The sequence below is a fragment of the Drosophila ananassae genome, assembly GCF_017639315.1.
Source record: "Drosophila ananassae strain 14024-0371.13 chromosome Y unlocalized genomic scaffold, ASM1763931v2 tig00000096, whole genome shotgun sequence".
Lineage (NCBI taxonomy): Eukaryota > Metazoa > Arthropoda > Insecta > Diptera > Drosophilidae > Drosophila > Drosophila ananassae.
Window position 1 is genome coordinate 449931 of NW_025319058.1, and position 21663 is coordinate 471593.

The 21663-nt window shown below is 40.9% G+C and overlaps 1 protein-coding gene across 1 annotated transcript; it reads left to right on the top strand.

Annotated features, from left to right (window-relative positions):
* The first annotated feature begins 19741 nt into the window (after positions 1–19741).
* Positions 19742–20917, top strand: LOC123258174. Its single transcript, XM_044718052.1, has one exon. The coding sequence runs from the start codon at positions 19742–19744 to the stop codon at positions 20915–20917; it is 1176 nt and encodes a 391-aa protein (XP_044573987.1).
* Positions 20918–21663: the final 746 nt, after the last annotated feature.

The following is a 21663-nucleotide window of genomic DNA, read 5'->3' on the forward strand; positions in this document are numbered from 1 at the left end:
CGGGGTCACCAAATGTTGAGCTATTAATAGTTTTTAATAGCAGCCAAATAACTACACGCGTTTCAAATTATATTTTCAATATATTTATTTTGGGTTCAATTTAACCCTAATATATGTATGCGGCTCCAATCAATTCCAAATCACAACCAAAACGCCAAACCAAGAACTTGCGCAGAAGCTCAACCAAAGCTCCCCAAAGCGCATACGCTACAAATAACAATAAAGCGCATGCGAAACTGGGGACAAAACAGAGACGAATCATGCTGATAACAACAGCTGCATCTTAGAATATTATTATTATTTTATATGCAATCTTTGGTGGCTGCTTGGCCCAACAGCCTGTCTGTCTGTTTGGTTGTCTGTTCTATTATTTCTTGCTCTATTATTTCCTGGCAATCCTGAAAAAAATTGGAGATGTTTGTTATTATTATATGAGCAATTATTGTTCTACAACTTTTTGAAAAAGCTGTAAAAGTCGAATTCCTTGAATAACTTTTGAAAGAAATGTCTGATCGGGTCGGTTGAGGTACCAAAAAAAAATTTTTTTTTCAAAATTGGCTCATTTGATCATTTTCATATTGCACGTGGAGATAGCTCTTGAGATGACGCAATTTTTGATATATCGCTTATTTCAGCCTCCTTTGAAACTTGCATTTACTTATACATGTGTGTGTTTTTGATTGGCAACTTTGCTTTTTGGAGTCTGCATATATTTGGTCAATACACTAAAAAATATGGAGTTTATCTTTTCAGATTTTAGTTCATTTATCTAAAAATAAAATCCAAATAAAAAAAGGGATTAAAATGTAAAACATAAAAAACATTGGCTGAACTAGGTCTAAAACTCAGACCCTCCCGTGTTAGAAACCACAACGCTCTCCACTCGGCTAATCCCGAACTTCGTTGCTTGATGGCAAATTTTGATGTAATTCTGCTTTGTGTTTCAGTGTCTCATGTCTTAATGAGAAGACTTACAAATGCCAAATTTTACGAGTAGAAAGCTTTATATGCATATGCCCCCACTGAGCATATAATGCATATAAATAAAACTCTGCTTTACTTAAATTACAGCCACCACCGTTTTTGGGCCAAATCATGGATTAAAAGCTAAAAAAAAACGAGGCAAACCAACTCCGCTAATACTTTTCTAATATTTATTTTATATCGCACACCCAAAATAAATTAATACATTCAAAAACTGGTTTAACTAGAAAAACTGTAAAAACGCAGTTTTCAGTTTTTTTAATTTTCTATCTTTGCGCATTTATTTTACAAATAATACATGTTTATTATATGATTGATCGGATATGCCATAACTTTGTTTCTTTTTATAAGTTAGAAGGATGGGACTTAGTACAGATTGCATTTATGGAAATCTTATCCGATTTGCAAAATTTTATTAGGATAATTGGCTTTACTTTGTTGTTTTTGAAACTAGAATGATGGGACTATCTACAGTTTCCGTTTTGCGCAATCTAATCCTATGTTTCATAAGGATCGGCCGACTATATCCTATACCTGCTATATAACTGACCGATCGGAAATGGCACAACCTTTCTATTTTTAAAGATGCTTGGGGCTGTTTTCAATAATTTTATTAGAAATTTTGTTGATGGTGAAATTCTCATAAGGATCGGACAACTATATAGGATCCGATATATATAAAAATAATATAATCTTCTGCTTAACTGCAAGGGTATATAAACTTCGGCTCCGCTTGAAGTTGGCTTTCCTTTCTTGTTTTTATACCCTTGCAGAGGGTATTATAATTTTGGTCAAAAGTGTGCAACGCAGTGAAGGAGACATCTCCGACCCGATAAAGCATATATATTCTTGATCAGGATCACCTCCTGAGTCGATATGAGGATGTCCGTCTGTCCGTCTGTCTGTTTCTACGCAAACTAGTCTCTCAGTTTTAGAGCTATCGAGTTGAAACTTTGCACACATCCTTCTTTCCTTTGCAGGCAGTATATAAGTCGGAACGGCCGGGATCCGTCGACTATATCCTATAGCTGCCATATAACTGATTGATCGGAAATGCCATAACTTTGGTGTTTTTTAAGTTAGAGGGTTGGGACTTTCCACACATGTTATGTTTGACCAATATATCTTATGTACAAAATTTCATAAGGATCGGCCGACTATATCCTGTAGCTGCCATATAACTAATTGATCGGAAATGCCGTAACTTTGGTGTTTTTTAAGTTAGAGGGTTGGGACTCTCCACAGATGTTATATTTGGTCAAAATATCTAATCTACAAAATTTCATAAGGATCGGGTGACTATATCCTATAGCTGCCATATAACTGAACCATCGACAGTGGTTGGGCTTGTATGGTGCCGCGCCAAAAATATTTCTAGTGGCGATATCGCAATGAAATTTTTTCCAAAAATCTATAAAATGTATTCTAAACACACTGTAAAAAAAATCGTATCGTATAGCTTCTATACAAACCAATGGCGCGATTTTTCATAAAATTATTTTTTTTCCAATACTAAAATTAAATATTTGACCTTTAAATACAAGCATTAAATTGTAATCCCTAAGAAGTTTTACGTAACTATTAAGTTGAGGGAAGTCTTACTATTAAAAAAACAAACTTAATATTGATGTTTACTTATATTTGTATAAAGAAAGAGTTATAAGACTTCATCAACATAAAATTCTGTAAGCCCTCTTCGCTGCACCATACATTAAAAGCATATAAACGTGAGAAAACACACTTATAAGAAGAACTTAATAAAGTTTAAAGCAATGGAATAAACAAAAAATAACTCAAAACTATTATATGCAAATCTATTAATAAACACAAACTCAAAAGACGAAGGACAAAGCAACAGAACAACAACCCCACAAGCGAAAATAAATTTTTGTAGTGCAAAACTGACCCTTAAAAAGTTAAGAGGGTGTTAGAATTTTCACGATTGTAAGCACATCTGCAAATTTCTGCAAAAAAAATTTACACATTTATTACCTTTAGAGCCAGACGAACACATTAGTATATAACTTAATTGTGGCATTTCGTGGCGTCACAACTAAAACTTTAACTAAACATGAAAAAGACGTTCAAAAAATAGACAAAAAACATGTATTTTTTCAAACTAATATAACAAGAACAGTTTAACATGTACGATTTTTTATAATATGTCAAATTTTAGAAAATACCTTGAACTTCAAAATCCATTACAAATATTTTAAATTTGGATACGTAATAAATGATCTGACCACTTCAAAGTTCGGTTTTGTTATGAAAAATTCGCGATGCGCGCAATCTGCGCTGTGAAAATAAACACCTTCACTCAACTTCAATTCTATTTTTAAGAAGAACGTTTAATTTTCCGGACAAACCTAGTAAGCCACAAAGAAGTTTGGACAATTTAGAAGCGATTTGTTTACTTTTCCTATATTTTTGTTGTTATGACTTTTTTTATTTTTTTATTCACTGTGCATAGCGGACACCGACTGAACTGCAAGGGTATATCAACTTCGGCTCCGCCCGAAGTTAGCTTTCCTTTCTTGTTTTTTTATAATTTATTACATAGTGTATTATATAATAAATAGTTATTACATATAGTGTAGTATATGTATTACTAGCGGACCCGGTAGACTTCGCACTGCCAGCTGTTGTTTTTTTCTTCTTTTCTTAACAAAACTTCTTTTGTGACTTTTTCTTAAAACTTCTTTTGTGATAAAATTTAAAATTTTTCAAACTTAAAAATATTATCTGATACAGTAAGAACTGAAGATAGCTAAAGTAAAGTTTCGTGGAGCTGACCAAATAAATTAAAATACAGTACTAATTACAATTTGTGACTCTGAAATTTTTTCGCGATCGCGATTCACTTTTGTTTAATTTCGAAACGCGACATTAGATCCCTCAAAGCGCACGCGACGAATAATTTGATTGGATTTGAACTTTGTGGAGCGGGAAAAAATTTAAAATTGACCCTTTTTCGTTAGAAACACACCTAAATTGCTTTAAATTATAATCACATTGACTGATTATAATTTAACTAGCAGTACCCTGCCACGTTTCGCTGTGGCATATTGTTGTTGCACGCATAAAAAATAAGTCAAACAAAAAAGAATAATTTTCAAATTAATTAAATTCTGTAATACTTGTGGGTATACAATATTCTTTGTTTCTCCTCCTTAATCATTCATTATTATTTCTGTATTTTAGTACATAGGCTGCTCTTCACTTAAGCACCTTGTGATACACGACATTTTTTGTTTTATTATCAGGCGCAAAAACAAACAACGCAGATGGTCTTCCGCAGATAAGTTTCGCGGAGCTATCATTTAAATAATTTTCAATCCCAAAAATTAAAGAGTACCCTCTTATTTTATTCAACTTCAACATCCTGAAAGACTGGCTATTTATAAGATTTAAATTTATTTACAGACACACACTGTTAAAATACATTCTGTCTAATCATCACTAATTTACCTCTGTCTCTGTCTCTGTCTCTGTCTCTGTCTCTGTCTCTGTCTCTGTCTCTGTCTCTGTCTCTGTCTCTGTCTCTGTCTCTGTCTCTGTCTCTGTCTCTGTCTCTGTCTCTGTCTCTGTCTCTGTCTCTGTCTCTGTCTCTGTCTCTGTCTCTGTCTCTGTCTCTGTCTCTGTCTCTGTCTCTGTCTCTGTATCTCTATCTCTCTGTCTCTCTGTCTCTCTGTCTCTCTGTTTGTCTAAAAAATAAAAATAAAAATTTAGGGGTGGACTACCCCTAACATTTTTTTTTTTTGCACGGTTCCCACTGCATACGTACAGCCCACCTCCCGTCCAACCGACCGCGGGACGCTGCCGCGTAACGTACGGCTCGAATCGCGGGAATAGATCCGAGATAGATAAGCGAGGATTAGGAGAAAGATATTACGAGGAAGAGGGGGGAAGATTTAGGGGGATGAAAAATAGATGTTGGCCGATTCTCATAGATACCGGATAAGCACAAAAAAGTATGGCAACGAAGACTGTGGCACGAGAATTTTATATATTAGACTAGCTGTCCCGGCAGACTTCGTACTGCCAGCTGTTGTTTTTTTTGTTGCGTTCAGAATCTTCTTTTGTGACAAAATTTAAAATTTTTCAAACTTAAAAAAATTATCTGATACAGTAAGAACTGAAGATAGCTAAAATTAAGTTTCGCGGAGCTATCATTTAAATAATTTTCAAACCCAAAAATTAAAGAGTACCCTCTTATTTTATTCAACTTCATTTATTGAATAAAACCATGAAGTTTTATTATTATTTTCGATACATCATGTTGCTTACTTACAAAAGTTTTCCTGAAAGACTGGCTATTTATAAGATTTAAATTTATTTACAGACACACACTGTTAAAATACATTCTGTCTAATCATCACTAATTTACCTCTGTCTCTGTCTCTGTCTCTGTCTCTGTCTCTGTCTCTGTCTCTGTCTCTGTCTCTGTCTCTGTCTCTGTCTCTGTCTCTGTCTCTGTCTCTGTCTCTGTCTCTGTCTCTGTCTCTGTCTCTGTCTCTGTCTCTGTCTTTGTCTCTGTCTCTGTATCTCTATCTCTCTGTCTCTCTGTCTCTCTGTCTCTCTGTTTGTCTAAAAAATAAAAATAAAAATTTAGGGGTGGACTACCCCTAACATTTTTTTTTTTTGCGCGGTTCCCACTGCATACGTACAGCCCACCTCCCGTCCAACCGACCGCGGGACGCTGCCGCGTAACGTACGGCTCGAATCGCGGGAATAGATCCGAGATAGATAAGCGAGGATTAGGAGAAAGATATTACGAGGAAGAGGGGGGAAGATTTAGGGGGATGAAAAATAGATGTTGGCCGATTCTCATAGATACCGGATAAGCACATTTCATCAAAATCGATCAAGCCGTTTCGGAGGAGTATGGTAACGAAAACTGTGGCAAGAGAATTTTATATATTAGATTATTACCCTCATAAGAATAGGCCTCTCATCTGTTAATTTGTTAAAAAAATTTGGTTTCCCACAACTACGAAACAATTTTGGATTTTAAATACATTTGTGGGCAAATTTTTATTTTATGGTCTTCCGACCCGTGAACATGCCACGTATAATTGACCATGGGAAAAACATGAATGTTCTAGATTTAAACCACAAACTTTTAAGGATTGGCCTTGTGATTTGTTGATTGTCATGGCAAATGCAAGACGTATCGGAAATTGAAGTCTTTTAAATTCAAACGGCATATCGGTTGGGATCATCGGGATCCTCGGAATGAGAACTTCCTCACCTTTGAATTTTCCTATCATTATCGTAGCGTAAATTACATTGTTCATCAATTTACTAACCACCAAACGCGTACCGTTGCACAGTTTTGGTTGGTTTATGTTTCGAAGCATGATTACTACGGAGCCAACCTTTAGGCGTAAATTGTGCGGTGGTAAGCCAGGCACGTCCAAAGAGTTTAAAAATTCAATTGGATAGTTGGTGGCTTCATCTTCATTTGTGACGCAGTCAATAGATTTGAATGAATGCATTGTTCCAATGATCTTATTTCGAATTATGTAGTTCAGGTCATCTACATCTTTATTCTTAGCCGCTAAAATTGCTCGCTCACTCAACCATTCATTATTTTTGTAGTTAGAAATAATATTTGGAAATACATTGTTGATAAGTTCGTCTTTTGATGAGACAAAATAACAGAAATTATTTGGAAATGATATTAAACCGCTCGATTCTATCTACAAAATAAAAACCAGATTCTTTAACTACATTCTATGTAAGTACAAAAATAAATACCTTAAATGTCGGATTAAAACCTCCTTCTTCGATAATGTCTGCCCCAAATGACGTCATTTGGAAACAACTATTGTATTTTCGAGTATTTGCAAGAAAGTGGCGTGATTCTTGTGTTTCGCCGCAAAGCAATGAATACAATGGCTCTTGTGGCGGAGTCAACACTGGCAATTTCACTTTACCATTAACGCAGCATAATCCAGGCGTTTCTCCGGAAAACTTTAATGCACCACAATACTCGCAAACAACGTCCATTTGCCCAATGCAAACGCTAGGATGCAAGCTGTAATCATTGCTGCAATCGTATCGAAACGCAGCTCGATTCAAATCAGCTAAATATCTGCGTCGCAAATTGAAATCTATTTGAGAAGCACGAAGTCGAGCCATACTATTGCGGCGCTGTTCACGTGCAATTTCTCGTTCTTCTTCAGTCCTTTCATATGCAATATTTTGTACTCTTCTTGCATTACGGCTTTGTCGGGAAAGATTCGACCGTCTTGGTCGCGGCATTATTAATTAAACTTCACTTCACTTCAATCCACTTGTTAATTATTTATTTAATAGAAATAGTTTTAATATTGATTTCAGCGCAACACAATCTTTTTGGTTCGTTGTTAAATTTGAGAGCCTGACTATGAATTTGACTTCGTTTGTAACTGACATTTTGACATTTGACATTTTCTTCTTAGCTGTCTGCCTAAATAAAAAAGTATGGGCCAGGGAGGAAAGGGAGGAACGCTGTCGAACGGGACAAAAAGTATCCTATGTCCTTCTCCTGGCTCTAAGCTACCTCCCTACCAATTTTCACTCAAATCTGTTCTTCCGTTCTTGATTTATAAGTTGTGTAACATAAAACACGATGTTCTTTTATATATATAGATATAAACTGTATTGAATAGCAATAGATAAATAATAATCATTTTTAATCCCAGAAACTAAAGAGCGTAAAGGAGCTGGTGGTGGGACCATTTGTGGCAATTTTATTTTGCCTTTAGCACAAAGCACAGTGTTTTCATTTCCGCAATTGTTACTGTTTTGTCGGCACAATAATCAATTGCCGGATCATAGTGGAATGCAGCTCGTTCAAGAATCACAGAAGCACTGCGTCTGCGGATTCGCTCATTTTCATTATGTCTAGCTTGCTGTTGTTGTGTTTGATGTACACGAACTCGTTGCATTCTAAGCTTATTTCCTACATTGTCACTCACTAAAGAACGCAATTCTGACATAGCAATACGACTATTTTCTTCTGTCTGTCTCTGGTCATCAGTGCGGCTACCACGTGAGGTAGCTCTTCGCACATTTAATTGATTACGACGACCTAAGTCTTCACCTCGGCATCGTAAATTGTAATTAATCAAATTGAGAAAATTTCCCGCAAAATTTGAGAAGTAATAAAATTTCAAATAAAAATTTTTTTCAATTTTTTTCACAACTTTCAGTGAACACTATATGGGTTTGTCACATAAAATTAACTGAGCAGAGAACAATGAGTAGCTGTCAAACAATGTATCACATACCGGCGCCTACTATTATTGTAGTCTCCGTTTTGTTTAAAAAACGTTTGTATGGGAAATAGAAAAATGCTGTTTATGGATTTTCCCGGCAATCATTCCCGGTTGATCGTAGAAGGGTGAAAATTGAGGATTGTATGTATTTTTGTATGTTGTATCATAAAAAAAGAGAAATTAAAAATTTTGTCTAAAAAGTAAAAATAAAAATTTAGGGGTGGACTACCCCTAACATTTAGGGGGATGAAAAATAGATGTTGGCCGATTCTCATAGATACCGGATAAGCACAAAAAATTTCATCAAAATCGGTCGAACCGTTTCGGAGGAGTATGGCAACGAAAACTGTGGCACGAGAATTTTATATATTAGACTAGCTGTCCCGGCAGACTTCGTACTGCCAGCTGTTGTTTTTTTTGTTGCGTTCAGAATCTTCTTTTGTGACAAAATTTAAAATTTTTCAAACTTAAAAAAATTATCTGATACAGTAAGAATCTGATACTGAAGATAGCTAAAATTAAGTTTCGCGGAGCTATCATTTAAATAATTTTCAATCCCAAAAATTAAAGAGTACCCTCTTATTTTATTCAACTTCAACATCCTGAAAGACTGGCTATTTATAAGATTTAAATTTATTTACAGACACACACTGTTAAAATACATTCTGTCTAATCATCACTAATTTACCTCTGTCTCTGTCTCTGTCTCTGTCTCTGTCTCTGTCTCTGTCTCTGTCTCTGTCTCTGTCTCTGTCTCTGTCTCTGTCTCTGTCTCTGTCTCTGTCTCTGTCTCTGTCTCTGTCTCTGTCTCTGTCTCTGTCTCTGTCTCTGTCTCTGTCTCTGTCTCTGTCTCTGTCTCTGTCTCTGTCTCTGTCTCTGTCTCTGTCTCTGTCTCTGTCTCTGTCTCTGTCTCTGTATCTCTATCTCTCTGTCTCTCTGTCTCTCTGTCTCTCTGTTTGTCTAAAAAATAAAAATAAAAATTTAGGGGTGGACTACCCCTAACATTTTTTTTTTTTGCACGGTTCCCACTGCATACGTACAGCCCACCTCCCGTCCAACCGACCGCGGGACGCTGCCGCGTAACGTACGGCTCGAATCGCGGGAATAGATCCGAGATAGATAAGCGAGGATTAGGAGAAAGATATTACGAGGAAGAGGGGGGAAGATTTAGGGGGATGAAAAATAGATGTTGGCCGATTCTCATAGATACCGGATAAGCACAAAAAAGTATGGCAACGAAGACTGTGGCACGAGAATTTTATATATTAGACTAGCTGTCCCGGCAGACTTCGTACTGCCAGCTGTTGTTTTTTTTGTTGCGTTCAGAATCTTCTTTTGTGACAAAATTTAAAATTTTTCAAACTTAAAAAAATTATCTGATACAGTAAGAACTGAAGATAGCTAAAATTAAGTTTCGCGGAGCTATCATTTAAATAATTTTCAAACCCAAAAATTAAAGAGTACCCTCTTATTTTATTCAACTTCATTTATTGAATAAAACCATGAAGTTTTATTATTATTTTCGATACATCATGTTGCTTACTTACAAAAGTTTTCCTGAAAGACTGGCTATTTATAAGATTTAAATTTATTTACAGACACACACTGTTAAAATACATTCTGTCTAATCATCACTAATTTACCTCTGTCTCTGTCTCTGTCTCTGTCTCTGTCTCTGTCTCTGTCTCTGTCTCTGTCTCTGTCTCTGTCTCTGTCTCTGTCTCTGTCTCTGTCTCTGTCTCTGTCTCTGTCTCTGTCTCTGTCTCTGTCTCTGTCTCTGTCTCTGTCTCTGTCTCTGTCTCTGTCTCTGTCTCTGTCTCTGTCTCTGTCTCTGTCTCTGTCTTTGTCTCTGTCTCTGTATCTCTATCTCTCTGTCTCTCTGTCTCTCTGTCTCTCTGTTTGTCTAAAAAATAAAAATAAAAATTTAGGGGTGGACTACCCCTAACATTTTTTTTTTTTGCGCGGTTCCCACTGCATACGTACAGCCCACCTCCCGTCCAACCGACCGCGGGACGCTGCCGCGTAACGTACGGCTCGAATCGCGGGAATAGATCCGAGATAGATAAGCGAGGATTAGGAGAAAGATATTACGAGGAAGAGGGGGGAAGATTTAGGGGGATGAAAAATAGATGTTGGCCGATTCTCATAGATACCGGATAAGCACATTTCATCAAAATCGATCAAGCCGTTTCGGAGGAGTATGGTAACGAAAACTGTGGCAAGAGAATTTTATATATTAGATTATTACCCTCATAAGAATAGGCCTCTTATCTGTTAATTTGTTAAAAAAATTTGGTTTCCCACAACTACGAAACAATTTTGGATTTTAAATACATTTGTGGGCAAATTTTTAATTAAAATTTTTAAACTAACCAAATTCCAAATCCTTTTTAAATTAAAAATACGTATAACTTCAGAGCCACTGAAGCTATCGAAAAATTCTTTACGTCTTTGGAAAGGTTTTTAATTATTCCACCTTCTTGAATGTCAAAATCTATAGAGTTAAAAAAAAAAAGAGTTTTGATGTTTATCCTTACAATTTAATTATTGCTAACTGTGTGAATCGCCTGTCCAGAGGTTACTTCCATATATATATATATATTCTATATATTATGCGTTCTATCTATATATATAAAAGAACATCGTGTTTTATGTTACACCACTTATAAATCAAGAACGGAAGAACAGATTTGAGTGAAAATTGGTAGGGAGGTAGCTTAGAGCCAGGAGAAGGACATAGGATACTTTTTGTCCCGTTCGACAGCGTTCCTCCCTGGCCCATACTTTTTTATTTAGGCAGACAGCTAAGAAGAAAATGTCAAATGTCAAAATGTCAGTTACAAACGAAGTCAAATTCATAGTCAGGCTCTCAAATTTAACAACGAACCAAAAAGATTGTGTTGCGCTGAAATCAATATTAAAACTATTTCTATTAAATATGCGGCTGGCACGTGAGGTAGCTCTTCGCACATTTAATTGATTACGACGACCTAAGTCTTCACCTCGGCATCGTAAATTGTAATTAATCAAATTGAGAAAATTTCCCGCAAAATTTGAGAAGTAATAAAATTTCAAATAAAAATTTTTTTCAATTTTTTTCACAACTTTCAGTGAACACAATATGGGTTTGTCACATAAAATTAACTGAGCAGAGAACAATGAGTAGCTGTCAAACAATGTATCACATACCGGCGCCTACTATTATTGTAGTCTCCATTTTGTTTAAAAAACGTTTGTATGGGAAATAGAAAAATGCTGTTTATGGATTTTCCCGGCAATCATTCCCGGTTGATCGTAGAAGGGTGAAAATTGAGGATTGTATGTATTTTTGTATGTTGTATCATAAAAAAAGAGAAATTAAAAATTTTGTCTAAAAAGTAAAAATAAAAATTTAGGGGTGGACTACCCCTAATATTTAGGGGGATGAAAAATAGATGTTGGCCGATTCTCATAGATACCGGATAAGCACAAAAAAGTATGGCAACGAAAACTGTGGCACGAGAATTTTATATATTAGACTAGCTGTCCCGGCAGACTTCGTACTGCCAGCTGTTGTTTTTTTTTGTTGCGTTCAGAATCTTCTTTTGTGACAAAATTTAAAATTTTTCAAACTTAAAAAAATTATCTGATACAGTAAGAACTGAAGATAGCTAAAATTAAGTTTCGCGGAGCTATCATTTAAATAATTTTCAAACCCAAAAATTAAAGAGTACCCTCTTATTTTATTCAACTTCATTTATTGAATAAAACCATGAAGTTTTATTATTATTTTCGATACATCATGTTGCTTACTTACAAAAGTTTTCCTGAAAGACTGGCTATTTATAAGATTTAAATTTATTTACAGACACACACTGTTAAAATACATTCTGTCTAATCATCACTAATTTACCTCTGTCTCTGTCTCTGTCTCTGTCTCTGTCTCTGTCTCTGTCTCTGTCTCTGTCTCTGTCTCTGTCTCTGTCTCTGTCTCTGTCTCTGTCTCTGTCTCTGTCTCTGTCTCTGTCTCTGTCTCTGTCTCTGTCTCTGTCTCTGTCTCTGTCTCTGTCTCTGTCTCTGTCTCTGTCTCTGTCTCTGTCTCTGTCTCTGTCTCTGTCTCTGTCTCTGTCTCTGTCTCTGTCTCTGTCTCTGTCTCTGTCTCTGTCTCTGTCTCTGTCTCTGTCTCTGTCTCTGTCTCCGTCTCTGTCTCTGTCTCTGTCTCTGTCTCTGTCTCTTATATATGTAGAAATTTTATTCTTATGATTAGCGCACTGCTACCCAAATGGCAGCTTAATCTAATCGTCTTTAACAATTTAATAGGGCAAGAAGTGATTACATGAATGGAAATTAAATGTGGTTGATGGAATTATTATGTCAAGATCCGGTCTGGTTGGTCTTGAGGGTGGAATCTTTTTAGTCTTCTCCTGACTCTAGTTCTTGGATCGGCGCTGCTAATAGCAGCGGTGCCAAGTCTTTTGGCTAGGCTGTTGGGGTGATCATTCAGACTTTGCATATATTTTTGAGAAAGTTTTTGCAGCTTGTCTCCGATTTTGGGCACGTTGAGATCACGTTCAATGTCTCTTGTTCGGATGAACCACGGAGCTCCAGAGATCCTTCTAAGGGTTTTTGCTTGCAAAACCCGGATTTTTATAAGATTTGTTTTGGCAGCGATACCATAAACCTGTAGCCCGTAGAAAAGGGTTGTCGCTAAAATTGATTTATAAATTTGGACCTTACATCCTAGCGTAACCTTATTGCGTGGTGCAAGTAACCAAGCCATCCGAGCAATTTTGTTTTTGAAAGAATTTTGAATACAAGTTATATGTCTGCCAAAAGTAAGTTTTTTATCCAGAGTGACACCAAGGTATACGCAGGAAAAGCTCTTATTGGACTTCCATTGAGATTGACTCCAGGACAGGTACTTCTACAAATAGGGAATGCTTTATTAGCACATTTGTCCGAATTTATTCGGATGTTCCAGTTCATGGCCCATTGGTGAAACGAATCCAGATATTCTTGTAAAGCAAATGTGACAGTCAAGATACTTGGTTAGGTCAGCAGTGTCGTCCGCATATGTCGCAATTAAAACATCTTGTTCGTTAACTTCCGTAATTGGAGTTTGGGTAGGCATATACAAAGTATATATGGAGTTTAAAGTAGGGCCAAGGACGCTACCTTGTGGAACTCCGGCAGAGATCGGTTTGATGGACGACATATATCCATCTACAGATACATGGAAAGTGCGATCTTCCAGAAAGCTTTTTACAAGCTGGAAAATTTGTGGTGTAAAAAGACTTTTTTTTCGGAAAGGCAGCAACTGCATACTCCTTCTTCTCTCATGCTTCTAAAGCAAAGTTGACAACTCTGTGAAGTTGCTCAAGAGTTCCATGTTGAAGACGAAAGCGGAACTGTAATTCCGGAATCGCACTGGTGACATTCTCGTCAGAAAGTAGTCTATTCAGGATCAGTCTTTCCATGGTTTTTTCCAGAGATGGTAGTAGGCTAATGGGCATGTATGAGTCTACGTCAGTTAATGGCTGATTTTAGAGTGGGCTGAGTTTTGTACAGTTTTGTGATACGCCACAGTGAGTAGTTAGAACTAGCGTCTGTATCCAGGTTTTCCAAAAGTCGATCTATAGAATCTTGTTTTCTCTGGGCGAGCACCTTGCGAAGACAGTTAGCCAGCCGATGATATATCTGATGGATTCCGTGATGTCTCCCGTTCTTGTAAATTCTCTTCTGACTTTTCGCTTTAGATTAAGGAGCGCATCAATTCTGGGTGGTAGGTGGGGATGTCTAGAAGTATCTGTAGTTCGGTGATTTCTGGGTGCAGCTATCTCAGCTGCCTGGTTTATAATGCGCATGAAAGTGCTGATGGCATTGTCAATCCCAGAAGGTTCCTGGATTTGTATGTTAATCTCGCCCAGCTGCTCTAGGTGGGCTTTGAAGGAGTTTATATTAGCACCTCTGGCAAGAAGTCGTGAGCGCTGCGGATTTTTCACAGGTGTAGAATGGAGTGTGGCTAGAATAGGAGTGGGGTCCGAGGGAGATCATGGAGTGTACTCACTTATAGCCTCTCCATAGCGTATCCATTGATTATATGAAATCAATGTACCAAGTACTTGACACGGGTGAACCCACTTTTTAGTCATATAACTCCTCCGATTGAGACTAAGCAGAGTGTATACCGGGCCCCCAGCTAGGCAGACTCTCGGCACGGGTCGAGTGACACCTTAGTCCGGCCCGGTGTGAGATGGTGTTTTAATATGGAAGTTGGATAGAAACTGTAGTGCAGGGGAGAAAAAAAGGCTCCTTTTTAGAGGCGGTAACTCAAGCGCATCATCAGCACCGCTTACGGCGTATATACTAGTTTACCCGCTAGCTGTCGGGGGCTGTTTGTTTGCTTGGTAGTTACAGATGATATTCTAATCACCGCCACTCGAGACACTCCTATTGAAATTCAGCTTTGTGACATCAGGTTCGATGAAACTGACAGACGGACCACCTGAAAGAGACAACAAAGGCCGTTACTTTATGAAAGCCCCAATTTAACACAGCAGAGATCGCAGCTCCTCAAATCCAAGAACTGAGCTCTATGACAGCTATAGAGCTGTCGGCCGATCCTTATAAAATTGTATAGGGTCGGAGATGTCTCATTCACTGCCTTGCACACATTTGAATAAAATTATAACACCCTCTGCAACGGTTTAAATATCTACCAATACAACTAGTACACGAAGAAAAATGTTAGAAAAAGAAAAATTATAAAATAGAAGAAGGGGGAGGGGGATAAGTATTTTCACACAAAAAGAAAAAGAGAAGAAAAGGAAGAAGAAGACAACAAAGACAAATGAGAAGATGGAACATCGCGGCTTCTGTCGTTTTCGGAAGAATGGGAGAAGTGTGAGGAGATTGAATCTCCACACGAGAGAGACAGATTGCAAGAGGGGGCAACGGTACACGGACAAATTAGATAGAGGAGTGTTTAGAAAGTTCGGAAGGAAAAAAGGCTTTTGGAATGTAGACGGCATGAGGGGGAGCAGGGGGGAAGAAGAACCAGCACGGCTACGCGCACGGAAGAACCCAAGCGGGAAATGCGACGGGAATTCGGGAAAGGATTAACGGCGAGCACCGAGGCATGAAGGAATAGCAGCAGAAAGCACTATATAAGAAGGGACACTTGAGAAAATCGAGGCCGAGTCTTCTAGGGAAGATTGAAGGTTGAGTAAAAGACCCCCGTGGGTAAATCTGACATTCAAGCGGGAAAGTTTCCTTGCAGGAAGTAAGAGTATAGGCAGAAGTGCGGGATTTAGAGAGAGCCCAAGGATCTGTGATCCGTGGCTCAAGCACACCCTGTGGGTAAGTCCGGCGGCTGTACGCGATCATGTATCCGCGGCGGAACTGAAGCCCAAGGGTAAATCGAGTCGGGTTGGTTTATTCCCTGACACGGCAGGTATTATGGTGTCATAGTAATAGCGACGGATCGCAAGACCACACGTCCTGGTGGGCGAACCCAGTCGGGCCGGGTACAGGACAGCCACGACATGTTGACATGTCAACTACCCTACATTACCCTAAGTGCCCAACTACGAGACAGCTCTATATGAAATTTGTTTAGGCGCGGCCGGGGTGATTCCACTAGGTGTAGTTGACAGGCACTGGACCAAGAGAACTGCTCCATAACCAGTAGTAGACAAAAAAGCAGATATGGGTACCGAGCTGCCAACTAGGGATATTTTAGGGAAAATATAGGCTTTTGCCTGTTTTTCCTTTATTTTGATTTGGCTTCTGGATTTGCTTTCTCTGACTGCTGAAAAAAATTTGACTTTGCTTTTGTTTTTTCTCAATATTTTATTGTATTTGTTGTAAATTAAATTGTAAAGTAGTATATTTTATTTTTAAATTAAATATATTTTCAATAAACTTATATTAAAGAATTAATATTTAATATAATAATAAGAATTTAATTCCAATAGTTTGCCTTATATTCTCTTCTTTTAGTCCGTTGGAACGCTTCACGAATTTCCTTCTTAAATTCCTGGTCCGTTCTTCGATCGGAGTTAATCTGGTTAATCCAAGCTTTTTCAGTAACGTGAAGTAAAGCTTAATTACAATCGATATCGATAAGGTCTAATTCACAATAGCTGATTATAATATTATATACTATACGGAATATCTTATTTACACTAGCTTACATATAAGTAATTCTAGATTAATATTGTCGCGGATCGATTATCGATAGTTAGTATTTAAGTAGAATTTTGTTATTGTGCACTCGTGAAGATGTTGGGCACACTAGGATAAAAAATAATGGCGCGTGTGGTGAATTTGTCGTTGTTGTGATAGAGTGTGGGAGGTTAAACTGCGGTAAGCTTTGTAATTTATTATTCTTTCTTACCCTAACATGTACCCCCATAGAATAAAACATAAGTTGTACGCATACACATTGGCTTGTGTTTTGGAAGCGAGTTGCCCCATCGCCGCCGTACATTTGTTTAAGGCATCTCCCACACGAGAGACGACAGAAGCTATTATTCGCAGTCAGGCGACTGGCGACATTGTTTTGGAATAGCACCCTGGTGAGAGGATCGATATTGCCTGGACGACATGATGCACCATTCGCCCAGAAGGAGTCCCCGACTGAAAGAGGGACAGAATATCGCACCGCAAGTAGATGGCAGCGTTTTGGCCCCGCAACCGTCGCAAGCCGGCGGCCGAGGCAGTGAAGCCCCGGCGTCATCAGCGCAGCTGGCAGCATCTGGAGCCACCAGGAAACCGAAGGTGGCCGACCTCATGGATAGGATCGCCGAGTTGGAGAAGGAGTTGGAACGCGCTCGCAGCGCTAATATGGAACGCACTGGCCCCATTATTTCGAGTGAGGTTGGGGTAGGTCAGCCGCCATTTTCAACCGGCCTGACCGTACCCAACGCAACAAGTGTTTATTATGCGGCGTCAGAGAGACCGCCACCCTGGAGCGGATCTCAAACGGTACCGTGTTCGCAGAACTGTACCACGAGGATTAATCAAGCATCGCCATTTTGCGCCACCGGCACTACTGTTCCAGCGCATGGTTTCGTGCTACAGAATGAAGTGTCCGGTGGAACATCGGTACGTGCGCCTTCTCCTGGAGACGGTGCTTGGGCGACGAGCATTGGAGGAACTGTACGCTGGGCGCCACGAAAGCTTCCTGAACTGCCTACGTTCGGAGGGAAGCCAGAGGACTGGCCCATTTTCTACTGCGCGTTTACGGAGACGACGCAAGCGTATGGTTGTACGGACTTGGAGAACAACCAAAGGCTACTGAAGGCGCTAAAGGACGACGCGCGTGAGACGGTGAAGTCGTTGTTGATTCACCCCAGCAATGCGAATGCAGCGGTGGAGCAGCTGCGATTCAGATACGGCCGACCGGAGCAACTAATACGCAGCCAGCTCAACAGCATTCGAGATGTGCCTGCAATTACGGAGCACAACCTGGGAAAGCTCGTCGCATTCGCCACCCATGTCAGCAACCTCAAGGCTTTCCTACAGTCAGCGAAGGCGGAGCAGCACCTGGGTAACCCTATGCTGATGGAAGAGCTTGTGGCCAAGCTCCCAATAAGCAAACGAGTGGACTGGGCAAGGCACGCTGCAACTATTCAGCCCTATCCGATGATTGTGGACTTCAGTTCGTGGTTGATGGAACTAGCCAACGTGGTCTGCGTGGTGGCGGACATTGATGGAAGGGAGCCAAGGCGTCGATTGCTTCATGCCAGCGTCGACCGAGAGCAGGACGAGCAACAGGAGAGCTGCCGCAGGAATTGTCCAATTTGTGAAGGCCTTGGACAACATGCAGTTCGGGACTGCCAACGATTTATTGGAGCCACACCTACAGAGAGGTGGAGACTCGCAAGAAGACATCGCCTATGCTTCATGTGCTTGCAAAGCGGGCATATGACTGGATCCTGCGCTGCGTCAGAAGAGTGCACCGTGAATGGATGCAGGAGGAAGCATCACCGTCTTCTTCATGAGGCAAACAACGAAGGCTTCAGGAGACCGCCACAGCGAGGCGGCAATTGGAGAGGCGTCCAAGTGAATGAAGGAGCAGCCTCATCCGTGGATGCCTCTGCGACCCCGGAGAGAAATTTGAGCTCGACGAGGACCGAGAACGACTTCTGTTCCGTGTATTGCAGGTGACGCTATACGGAGGTGGGAAGCAGGTGGACACGTACGCTCTTCTGGATGAAGGTTCTTCGGTGACGATGGTCGACAACGAGCTGGTTGCAGAGCTAGGCGTACAAGGAGTACGTCGTCAGCTGAACGTTCAGTGGTTCGGAGGTAGGGCCACAAGAGAGCCTACTAACGTGGTACGTCTGGAGATCAGTGGAGCAGGCAAGTCCTCCCAGCGATCGAGAACTTCGGTGTGAAGGCGGCGCCAGCGGCCGCAGCCAGCGACGACGTGAGGGCTCAGAAGATCTTGGAGGATACTATGGTGCGAGAAGACGGATAACGTTGTGCTGCCACGTAGTTATGATATGGCGTACAATAGATTGGTCAACATCGAGAAGAAAATAAAGCGAGATGGGCAGTTCGCCCAAGAGTATTCACGGATTGTCAATGATTATGTCGACAAGGGATACGCTCGGCGTCTGGAACGGCAGGAGATCGATTCGGAAAGCGATAGAACATGGTATTTGCCGCATTTTGGAGTGGAGAATCCCAACAAGCCAGGGAAGATCCGATTAGTATTCGACGCAGCGGCACGAGTTGGAGGAGTATCGCTGAATTCTGCGCTGAGCAAGGGGCCGCAACACTATAAGGCCTTGGCATCTATCCTCTTCCATTTTAGGGAAGGTGCCGTCGGAGTCTGCAGCGACATTAAGGAGATGTTTCACCAGGTGCTGATCCGACCCGAGGATATATGTGCGAAACGATTTCTGTGGAGAGATGGGAATGACCAACGGGACCCCGACGTCTACGAGATGTGCGTGATGACCTTTGGAACAGCATGCTCACCGAGTGCGGCGCATCATGTGAAGACAGTGAATGCCAAGCGATTCCTGGATTCGGATCCCAGAGCAGTCAAAGCCATCGTCGACTACCACTGCGTGGATGACTATGTGGACAGCTTTGCCACAGAGAGCGAAGCTATCGAAGTATCTAGCAGAGTGAAGAAGATACATGCAGAAGGCGGGTTTGAGCTTTGCAAGTTTTCGTCCAGCTCGCCTACAGTGGAGAGGATGCTTGGACCCAGTGATCACGCCCAGAGTATTGGATGGGGTGAGGCCGAGCAAAAGATTTTGGGAATGCGGTGGCAGCCAGCCACGGACGACTTCAGGTTTCGAGTGAAGTACCACAAAGTCGCCCCCGTCGTGTCCGATGGGAAGAGAATTGCCACAAAAAGGGAATTCTTGAGCATGGTCATGTCAACGTTTGACCCTTTGGGATTCCTGTGTTGTCTAATGATAACAGCGTAGTTGTTGCTGCGAGAGGTCTGGAGGAGGAAGATCTCATGGGATGAACCACTACCGGCTGAAATGTACAACGCCTTTATGGACTGGCGTAAAGAGATGGAGAAAGTGGAACGTTTTCGGTGCCCACGTCACTACTTTGGATCCGAGCTGGTGAAGACTGTCGAGATGCACGTATTTGTGGATGCGAGTCAGTCGGCAATCGCATCAGTGGTCTACTGGAGGATCACGTACGAGGACGGCGACGTGCAAGTGAGGTTCGTGTGCGCAAAGACGAAGTGTGCACCGATGCGAACGATGACGATTCCACGGTTGGAGCTGCAGGCAGCAGTTCTAGGAACGAGGTTGATGGACACAGTCAGACAGGACCATAGTGTGGCCATTGCAGAGACTGTGCTATGGACGGATTCGAAGACAGTGCTGCGTTGGATTGGCAGCACACACCGGCGCTACAAGCAGTTCGTAGGGAACATAGTAGCCGAGATTCTGGAGTCGACGAAGGTGGCCCAATGGAGATGGCTACCATCCGCCGACAACGTGGCAGATGATGCAACTCGAGCGCAACGCAGCGTGGACCTAAGCGAGGAGTCACGCTGGTTAAGAGGACCGGCATTCCTGAGGAGACCAGCGGGCAGCTGGCCAGGAACTGAACCCACCGACGAAGCGGATGCAGAAGACGAAGAGGAGATGCTGAGTGAGTTTGTGCTTGTTGGAGCGAGTGACCCGTTCATATCGCTGGAGAGATTCTCAAGCTACAGGCGATTGCTGAGGACTACGGCTTGGGTCCTAAGGTTCATACGTCGATGCCGTGGACAACGAGATGAGCTGGAGAACTACGGCCTCAATGTAGCTGAGTGTGAAGCAGCTGAGGACTTGTTATTCCGTAGAGCACAACGTGAGGCGTTCCCCGATGAGGTGCAGGCCGCAGAGAAGGACTTGGACGTCGCTAAAGGAAGCGACATATGTGGACTGGCGCCAAACCTAGATGGCAATGGAATCCTGCGAGCGTATGGCAGGATCGATGCGGCGCTATGTATACCTTACAGCGCCAGGAGGCCAGTGATCCTCTCCCACCGGCATGGTCTCACGGAGATGATTGTGCGCGACGCCCATGTGAGGATGAAGCATCAAAACGTGGATGCTACTATGGCGGAGATCCGGACCAGGTTCTGGATTACGAGACTGCGGAGAGTGCTTCGTCTGGAAAGGCGTGGAGGAGACCCTTGCTGGAACGGATGGTGAGGTCAGACGAGCCCGCGTTAGGATCATGGATGGAGATCGGACCCGCTGGATAATGCGCCCCGCTTCAAAGTTGGCGGCTTTGGATTTGAGTGAAGAAGTTCTTCACGGAGGTGGGGATGTCGCGGATCGATTATCGATAGTTAGTATTTAAGTAGAATTTTGTTATTGTGCACTCGTGAAGAGGTTGGGCACACTAGGATAGAAACTAATGGCGCGTGTGGTGAATTTGTCGTTGTTGTGATAGAGTGTGGGAGGTTAAACTGCGGTAAGCTTTGTAATTTATTATTCTTTCTTACCCTAACATGTATCCCCATAGAATAAAACATAAGTTGTACGCATACACATTGGCTTGTGTTTTGGAAGCGGGTTGCCCCATCGCCGCCGTACATTTGTTTAAGGCATCTCCCACACGAGAGACGACAAATATATTTATACAATTCAACACGCCTCCTTAAATTTATAATTTAGATTACTTTATTTACTTCATTTATACTTCATTTGTTTACCATTAACTTTTTACAGTTTGACTTATAATAGTTTACAAGTTGTTACAATAATTTTAGCGATTGTGTTAAGAGGAGCCCCGTAAATATTCGTGATACTCCAATGAGTTCCGTTTAAAAACTGTTTTTATTTCTTACAATTCTCTTACAAGAAACATACATGAAAATCTTAAATCTATGTAAAACTACTTATCAACGGACTGCACGCTGACATGCTATGTGACCCTTTTTTAAGTGCTTCAA